A 9,435-nucleotide genomic window follows, 5' to 3' on the forward strand; every position below is an offset into this window, starting at 1 on the left:
TGAATGTGTGTTAGTAAAAGTGGGTTGGATGCAACCCACTTCTGGTGAGTGAGAGGGAGGCCTCCAGGAGTTAGAGAAAGGAGAGCTCTGTGGGGGCTGGGGCAGTCAGGGAAGGCTGCTGGAGGAGGTGTCACTCGCCAGGAAGCCTTGAAAGATTGTAGGCAGGAGTAACAGCCTCACAGGGCTGTGGTCTCGCCTAATCTTTCAAATCTCCATGGACAGAAATGCCACAAGCCTGCTCCGTTTGAAGAACATAGGTCAGGAGCATCATCCTTATGCCAGCCCTCAGTCTTTCTGCTCTTACTTTGAGCCCACACCCTCCTGTTAGATGCTTAGTAGAAATGGGGAGAAGTAGTTTAGTCTAGAGCAGCAATGCCCAATGGAACCTTCTAAGAGGATGGACCTATTCTCTATCAGCTGGGTCCAGTTTGATGGCCACTAGTCATGTGTGACTAATGAGCATGTGAGATGTGACTGGTGGGAATTAGTGAGAACGAGGAACTGAATTTTCATTGTATTTCACTTCAGTGCATTTAAATAGCCACACAGGGACAGAACAGCGATAGTGGAAAAAGTATGGGGGTTGGAGTCCGACAAGTTTTGCATCCTGGCTTTACCACTTACTGGCTGTGTGATATTGCGTGGGTTGCTTAACCTGTCTGAGCCCCAGTCGCCTCGTTTATTGAGTGGGGATAATTATCCCCATCTAACAGTGCTGTCGTCAGTCTCCAGCCAGAAGTAGTCCTGGCTGTGTGTCTACTGCCAACTCTGCCCTCTCTGGGCCTCCGTTTCATCACCTTCGAATCCCTCAGGCCCCTTCCCTCTTTGGCCTCCTGGGATTTTAAGATGGAGGCTGGGGATGGAGAGCAGTTGGTTACCCTAGGGCAGGGATTTTCCCAGGGTCTTGGAAGCCGTGCTAGGGAGGCGGCGGTGTCAATTGGCAACTGTGTGGCCTCCCCTCGCAGACAGCTTCTGGGAGGCCTTGGGTGGGAAGGCCACCTACCGCACGTCCCCGCGGCTGAAGGACAAGAAGATGGACGCCCACCCTCCTCGCCTCTTTGCCTGCTCCAACAAGATTGGACGTTTTGTGGTGAGACCCCGTCTCTGCTTTTCCCTCGGGAGGCATGTTCCCAGGAGCGGGGCCCATCAGCGGCGGGGCAGGGAGAAACGGTTGTGATGGCTCAGCACAGAGGGAGGAGGGCCCTGCATGCCGAGCCAGCTCTGAACACCAGGACTCCCTCATGGGGAAAGCAAGAGGAAGCCCAGCAGGGGAGGGAAGATGGCCTGCTGGTGCATTTTCATTAACCTCTCTGTTCCTTCCCAGATCGAAGAGGTCCCTGGCGAGTTCATGCAGGAAGACCTGGCCACTGATGACGTCATGCTCCTGGACACCTGGGACCAGGTGGGTAAAGGACAGAAGGTGAAGGCTGTCTGGGCCCGAGCGAGTGGGAGGTGCTAGACTTCCAGCTCTAGGACAGTTGCTGGAAGGACTTAAAAGAGGCCGTGCCAGGCGTTGCTAGAAAAGTCCACGAGCAGCTGCAAGTCACCTCTCCTTTCTGAGCCTCCGTTTCCTCATCTGCAAAATGGGAGTGATGGTACCTTACCTTGCATAATCCGGCAAGATGAGCTGTAGATAAAATCACCTTGCAAAACTGCAAAGCACCATCTTAATGCAAATCAGATGGCTGGCATTCTCTGCCAGGCCTTAGAGGAGTGTGAACTCTGTAAATCTGTTGGTAAAAAAAGTTGGACTTAGCAGCATCCCATACGCAGGCACAAATTGTCTGGGGTCACCTGGAGGTTTGGAAGTGCATCTCCTGTTTTAGAGGACTCTGGGCTCTCTCTGCTTCATCTCCTGGGGAAGGTGATCATGTAGGACTTGGCAGGGGAAATTGCCCTCCATTCATTCAACCAATATTAACTGAGCACTGCTTTGAGTCAGACACTGTTCTGGATGCTAGGGACCTGCCCCGACAGGACTTACATTCTTGTGGGGGTTGCAGTCAATGACCTTTGCTATCAAGTCGGCTTCTCCCAGAGTTGTCAGGGTTATAGGTAGCAGCCATGCAGGTATAACAGTCCCCTCCACCCACAGGACTGTTTCTTGGGATCCTCAGTTGGAACATTGGTACCAAGATGTTTGCAGCTTGAGCCATTCAGCTACTGTCATTGGTTGCTCCAATGGCTACTTAATCAGTTTCTTTATCTGTTTCTTCATTCACTCAGCCAACATTTATGAAGCGCTACCATCTCCCAGGCATAATGCTGGAAATCCTATGATGAGCAGAATAGACAACAGCACCCACTATGGAGGGACCGATTTACTAGGGAGCACATTTGTAAATGAGTGAGAGCAAGAAAGTCTGGGTTTTTATTGTCTAATACTATTTTATCAATGACAGGTGCTCTTTAAAATATTTTAGACAAACATAAAGATAGATGATATTTAAAAATCAGCTGAATAGATTTTTTGGTGTAACAAAACTTGTAATAAGACTCAAAATGGTGGTAGTGCTGATGAGTAGTTTTTATTCCAAGCCTTTGACCCATGTTGGCCCAGACACACAGAGACTGTCTGGCACATAGCAGACTCTCATAGCATATTTGTTTGATGAATAAACCAGTGGGCATATGTTTGGCCACTCATTTGTTGAACAAATAAATGCTTGGAAAGGGATAATTCATGAACTTTTAGAGAGGGATCTCAAACTCAGTGCCTGATGGCATCTGATTGTCAACGTTAACGAGTGAAGCAAGCTGGCATGGGGAGACATGAAGGAGTGGTGGAGCCTGAGGCAAACTGGACCTTCCCATCTAAAGGAGGCAGCCTCTGCTCAGCTTTATCCACGTGAAGGCGAAGGCTCACGGTTGCCAGATCCTCCAAGTTTTCAAGAGAAGTTGGAAGTCTAGATTTAATGTAGTTAGCTGGGGACTAAGTTTATCTAAAAAGATAGTGCAGACCCAGTGGGGTGGTGGGTGGGCAAGCAAGTATGTTTGTAGGTCACCAGTTTGCAGCCTCTGTTCCAAATCCTTCTAGCCGTCTTCTGTGGCCTCTGTCAGCTGAGATTTGTCCCGTCCAGCACCCAGAACCTCCCCCTTCTCACCAGCAGTGAGTTTGGTCAGTACCCCTCATGGACTTTTCATGTCACCTCTCACCTCCAGGTCTTTGTCTGGGTCGGAAAGGATTCTCAAGACGAGGAAAAGACGGAAGCCTTGACCTCTGGTGAGAACCCAAGTCTGCCTGTGGGTCTGTTTCATGTGGGGATGGGAGCAGCTTCCCCTACAGGTCTGGGAGTTCGTGACAGAGGGGTGGGGACTTCCTCATCCATGGTCAGCCCCTCGTGAACCCTGCCTCATGTGGTAAAAGAACAGCTCAGTTCCTTCAGAAAGCCTCACGGCATGCCAGGGAAAGGAAGGAACAGACAGAAGCTGCATCAAAACTCCAGAAGGCCCAAGGACCGAACTTGTCAGGGTTTAGATGTTGGGGAGCAGATCCCTGGTAGCTGAACAGATCTGATTTGGGAGCTGGGAACCCAAAAGCTGGTTCTTTAATATCTTCCAATAGGGGACAGCAGGAGAAAAATGATAGAAGCTTTGTGAAGCAGGATATGAAACTGTAACCCCCTTCCTTTCCTGGGTTCCTGGGCAGGGTGGGGGAGGAGTCATGTGGTGTCATTGCCCTTGAGGGATAGTGGTGTCCAGTGCAGGGATTGGGCAGTAGGAGCAGTAGGACAAAAACCGTCTTAGGCACCTCCTACCCTGAACTGCCACCTCCTGGTGAGGGGAGCACTAAGGATTCATGCGGTTTCCTCCTCCTGCACGTGTGTCTGCAGCTAAACGGTATATCGACACAGACCCAGCTCATCGCGATAGGCGCACCCCCATCACCGTCGTGAAGCAAGGCTTTGAGCCTCCGTCCTTCGTGGGCTGGTTCCTCGGCTGGGATGACAGCTACTGGTCTGTGGATCCCTTGGACAGGGCCTTGGCTGAGCTGGCTGCCTGAGGAAGGGCAGGCCCCACCCCTGTCACTGGTCAGTGCCTTGTAGAACTGTCCATCCCTCAAACAGACCTTAACGGCGAGCAGGTCCACTCTGGTCTGTGTGTGTGGTTTTTTTTTACAGTAGCCAAAAACAACCCTGCAAAAATTCAGGGTCCTTGCAAAATTGTCTCAAGTCTCTGTGCTTTTGGAAATTGAATTCAATAAAAGCTTTTTGAAGTGTGTCAGTGGCTCAGTGTGACCTGGTGATTATTCTGGGAGTGGCCAGGGAGGGGCCTCACACGCGCCTGTGAATGGCGGATGAGCTTCACTCACCCTGTGGGTTCATCCTGGTGCTTCAAGAAGCAGATGCCAAGATGAGATGAAATGTGCATAGATTGTACTAGGGGAACTCTCTGTGTGAAAGGAAATAGGGAGGGAACCGGGGAAGGCTGGAGAGCCATCAGACCAAGATGTAAGTGTTACCCCAAGTGAAGGAGAGAAGGAGAGAAGGTTGAGTGGAAGCATCTTAGACAGCCGTGCAGTCCAGAAGGTTCAGCAAAGCTTTGAGGGAGTTCCTGAGCCAAAGTAAAAAAATAAACTTTATTAATGGTATGGTCCCATTTTTGTTATTATTTTTTGTTGTGGTAAACTATACATAACATAATCGTTATCATTTTGACCATTTCTAAGCATACAATTCAGCGGCGTTAAATACATTTACTGTACAGTGTTGTGTAGCCATCCCCACTATCTATACCCGAACTTTTTTCATAATCTCCAACATAAACTCTATGCCCATTAAACAATAACTCCTTATTCCCCCCTCCCCTCTATTCCTGGTAATCTTTATTCTACCTTCCATCTCTATGAATTTGCCTGTTCTAGGTACCTCGTATAAGTGGAGTCATACAGTATTTGTCCTCTGTGTCTGGCTTATTTCACTTAGCATAGTGTTTTCAAGATTCACACATTTTCTGGCATATGTAAAAATTTCATTCCTTTTGGTGGCTGAATAGTATTCCATTGTATGTATCTACCACTTTTTGTTTATCCGTTCATCCATTGATGGACACTCAGGTCATTTCCACTTAGCTATTGTGAATAATGCTGCTGTGAACACTGGGGTACAAATATCTGTTCGATTCAAAGTGTTCTTGAGCCGGAGTAAAATCAGCCAACAAAGGAGTTGCCCGTCTCCCAGGAGCGGGTGCAGTGTCTTAGCTCCCCACTACACTCAGTCATCAGGAGACGTGGCCTTGGAGCACTTGTGGGGGTGGAGTTCAAAACCAGCAGCCGGGGCCCTTTGTCACTTACATTCCCTGTAGTAGAAAGGTGACAAGGTGCGTTCTCTATAGCCACCACACCCTGTAACATCTACCTAGACCTTTCATGCCTCCTCTGGTTTTCATGACTCATTCTTCTGCCCCTAAGCTGTTTGGAGAAATCTCTGCTGCTGCAGCTCCCATCACAAGAGTTGCCCCTGGATACTCACAACGTTTGCAGTCTTTAAGATGTAGGAGAGAGACTTCCTTTCTGCCCTACTTGGTCCCCTGGGCCCTGACTCTGCACATGCTCAGGGTGTCACAAAGTTTCTCTTAGACATTTCCATGAACTTCGCCTCTAAACCTTTTCTCCGTGGAGGCCCCAAACCAGCCTAAGGAGCTGCTGGTGGACAGACCCCATTCCCCCTCCTCTATCCTGGTCTTGTCTCACCATGTTTGTCCCCTTTTGTTCTGTGCCATCTCCCTTCACCCCATCCCCAGCCGAGTTATGGAGTGAAAACTCCCGTGTGTAGGACCGTAGAACAAAAACCAGTGTGAGGGTTTGTGTGGCAGAAAGGGTGTGTGTGTGTTTACACCGTAGTTTCCAAAGCTGGCTGATCACCCCAATTGCCCAGGGAGCTTTTTAAAAGCATAGATTCCCCAGGGGCCCCACCTCCAGAGGTTCTGATTCATCGCAGAAGTGAGGAGGGGAGTGGAGAAGGAATTTTCCAGGTAAAACATGGAGGGGGGGAGTCAAGACGTCTCAGGCAGAGTGTGCAGCGAGTAAAAGATGAGCTATGAGGGGGGATGTCGTGCTCAGGGGCAGACAACAGCCCCGTGTGGCTGGAGCAGAAGGTGAGGAGTGCTAGGCCTTGAATCTGAGAGGTGGGGAGGGCCCCAGTTCATAAAGGGCCTCCAATGCCATGCCTTCGAGTTTGGACTTGATCTTGTAAAGCCTGCCTTGCCTACCCGAAAGGCTTGCTTTCATGGCCAAAGCAATCCACTTGACAAATCGAAGTCCTGGAACGGCTACCACCTGGAGCTCCTAGGCCCTTCGTTAAAGGCAGGTGGAGGCCTTTCTGGACAAGGCCAGCTCACATCCTGGAAACCTGTGGGAGCCAAATCATGGGTAGACTTGCCCATGCTTTCTTTGTTTCAGTTTACTGGCATTCAAGGTGGTTTCTTGGCCAGTCTTGGTTTGTTGGTGGCTGTGGCCTCAGAGAGAGGTCTGCAATGCTCTGAGAAAAGAAGTTGCCTGAGACAACTGAGTTGCTCAGACTTCATATTTTTCTCTCAAAGGCAGAATGGCAAATCAGGAACACTATCACTTCAAACATGTATTTTCTCTTCCTAACAAGTTTTGAGACACCTTGGCTTTCATCATCTACGATGGAGAAATCACTGTGCAATGCCATGACAGGTGCCAAAGGGGTGTCTTTTGGAAAGAGAGTGGCCTGTGCTTGGATCCTGTGTCCTATCGTGGGCAATTCAGTTCAACAGATATTTATTGTGTGCTTTGTGTCAGGTGGTGTGCAAGGCACTAGAGATACAACACAATTTTCTAGGAGCCTCAATTTCCCCCAAATGGTAATAATATAGGTGGTACAATATAGTGGTTAAAATCTGGGCTTTGAATCCAGACCTGGATTCAAATTCTAGCTCCAGCTCTTATCAACAGTGTCGTCGATCTTACTGAAACTTTGTAGCTTCCTTAGCTCCAAAATGAGAATAAGAACAGTACCTACTCACTAAGATTTTAACCAGGATCAAGGGAGGTTATACTTAGCACAATGTCTGGCCCATAATAAGTGCTCAAAAGTGGTTAAAAAAAATCATTTTTTTCCTTTCTTTTGTAAAACTAAGGGCCCACAGCAGGACCTAGTAGATATCCATGGAGGTGAAGACCCACTGTCCTGTGGATCAGATAAGATGTTCGTGGGCTGTAAGCAATGGAAAACCAGCTCAAACCAAATTAAACCATAAGCACGCTTACGCACTCTCATAAGTGATAGTGCTGACTTTAGAGGGCCTTGTGGGTGACTAAACCCAATGAGTCTGTCTGGGCTTCCTGTTAATTCTCTTGGCTCTGGCATTCCTGTTCTACTAGTGAAATATCTGTAGGTGTTCTGGCTCTTACACCTATGCATGGCAATGCCCAGAGGAAAAGAGAAGGGATTATTTCCAGAAGTTTTCCCAGAAAGGGGAGGAGAAGGGGGAAACTGTCCCCCAGTCCATAGGAAACCTCTCCTCAGGTCTCAAGGGCCCATCTGGGGTCACATGACCATTCCTGACCGAATCATGGGCTCGGGGGATGGAATTATCTGTAGGCCAGTTAGGTTCATCCCAGGAGCGGGGGTTGAATTCCTCTTCCCTAGGTGAGAGCTCTAGGGAGAGGTACCCAAAGTCGTGGTTCCTAGGAAGGAGGAAGAGGGTAAATGGATGCTGGGTAGACAGCCATTTTGTTGGAGACTTTGTTGGGGTCCGTGCTGAAAACAATAATTAACAGTAATGGTTCCTTACAGTCTTGTGGCATCTAGAAATTCTCAGAGGGCTTAATTTCCAGCCTATTTTCTTCAGAATCTTCAAGGGAAGAGTCTCAGCCTCCATCACAATTACTAAGTTTCTAGAGCTTTCTAAAACTCAGTTTTGTCAGTGGTTTCAATTTCCTTTCACAACAAACTCGGCTATGGAGTGGATTGAAAAGTGCTGTATCCTATTAGCAAGTGTTTCTCCTTTAGGCAAATCCCAGCCTGATCTGAGCCCTGGAGCCGCCGAAGTTAGAAAAAATCTTAGAGATTACTCTAGTCCAATGATTCTTAAATCTTTGGACAGGCACGGAGTCGGGGTCAGCGTATCCCCTAAAGTTGTATGCAAATATGTGCTGTATAGCTTCCAACACATTTTCAAAAGGTCTGAGACCCACACAGGTGTACCCCAACTTATTTTACACGTGAGGAAAATGAGGCTCAGGGAGGGGTATGACGTATCTAAGGTCACGTTACAACTTCAGTGGTGTAGTGGGAAAGGCACGCAAGAGCAGTGATTTTAAAACTGGGATCTGTACAACTCTACAAGGTCTTCAGTGATTTTACAAATATTTTGATTCAAATTCCATTTTTAAAGTGGTAATAAATATCACAGCAACTTCAAACAAAATGGAGAAATTAATTGAAGGTAGAGCCTGATTTAAGACTGTAATTGTCTTTTAGAAGTCTGATTAATATTTTGTTTTTCAAAACAGGCTCATTGATTGATATTGTTATAAATGTGAACTTAAGAATTTATCCTGCTAAAAGACACTGTAAATCTTTTACTGGTGCAAAGTTTTCTTTGAAAAAAAGGGGATTTGCTGCTAAAAAGAAGTTTTGAGATCACCTGGTTCACCATTTACTAGCCGAGTGATCTTGGGAAGCCCTGGTGTTGCGAGGGTCAGAGAGAATGTAGTTTAAGGAGGCATGTAAGCTCAACGATCCTTGGAACCCGGGTTTCCTCCCACTCAGGCCAGGGTGTTATAACATATTGTGGTTACAAATACCAGATCTAAAACTTCGGCCTAGATCAGATGACCCAAAACTAAAGTTTAAGATCTACTTGGGTATGAATGCAGAGTTTCACTCATCAAATGAACCTTGACAGTCTTGAAAAGTTGTCATGAACACGTGACTGCTGGTCGTGGATGGTGGCAGTGGTGGCAGGCAGTGTCACATGAAGATATATTTAGACGCCTTAAGAGTCTTGGTGTTAGATCAGGGTTTGAATCCCAACTCTGCTCCTTACCAAGCATGTGACTTTGGCTAAGTTTAAACGTTGAGCCTCAGTGTCTTCATCTATAAAATGGGGGATAATAAAGCATCTCATCAAGCTGTTTGAGGATAAAATGATGGAATGCATTATAAGTATTTGAGCACAGAGCCAGGTGCCTGGTGCTCCACAATTAACTGCAGCTATTGATTCAAGAAGGTTGAAGGTTCTTCAAAGGTTGAATGCTACAGGTAACCCCATTGGTTTTATTTCATTTATTTCTAAGTAGGGGGTATGCCTGTGTGATTAGCTGGGTGACAGCAAGAAGTGGGTTCCTGTTCTGTTTGGAGTGACGCAAAGGGAAGTGAAACTAGCCAAGGATCAGGCGGTACATGGATCTCAAGCTCCCTAGGGAAGACGGGTGGGTAGGGGCACCAAAGGAGCCTAGACAGG

At 47.6% G+C, this 9,435-nt stretch overlaps 1 protein-coding gene across 4 annotated transcripts in view; it reads left to right on the plus strand.

The window, feature by feature from the left end:
- GSN (gelsolin) overlaps positions 1-4,221 on the plus strand; it is a 55,976-nt gene extending 51,755 nt beyond the window's left edge. For all 4 annotated transcript variants that reach the window (XM_046647008.1, XM_046646990.1, XM_046646982.1 and 1 more), the window contains 4 exons: positions 966-1,090; positions 1,325-1,402; positions 3,163-3,223; positions 3,834-4,221. In XM_046647008.1, coding sequence (XP_046502964.1) covers positions 966-1,090; positions 1,325-1,402; positions 3,163-3,223; positions 3,834-4,003 — 434 coding nt within the window. In that variant the 3' untranslated portion in view covers positions 4,004-4,221. The remainder of the gene's footprint in view (positions 1-965; positions 1,091-1,324; positions 1,403-3,162; positions 3,224-3,833) is intronic.
- Positions 4,222-9,435: the final 5,214 nt, after the last annotated feature.

This window comes from Equus quagga, chromosome 1 (assembly GCF_021613505.1).
Source record: "Equus quagga isolate Etosha38 chromosome 1, UCLA_HA_Equagga_1.0, whole genome shotgun sequence".
Classification (NCBI taxonomy): Eukaryota; Metazoa; Chordata; class Mammalia; order Perissodactyla; family Equidae; genus Equus; species Equus quagga.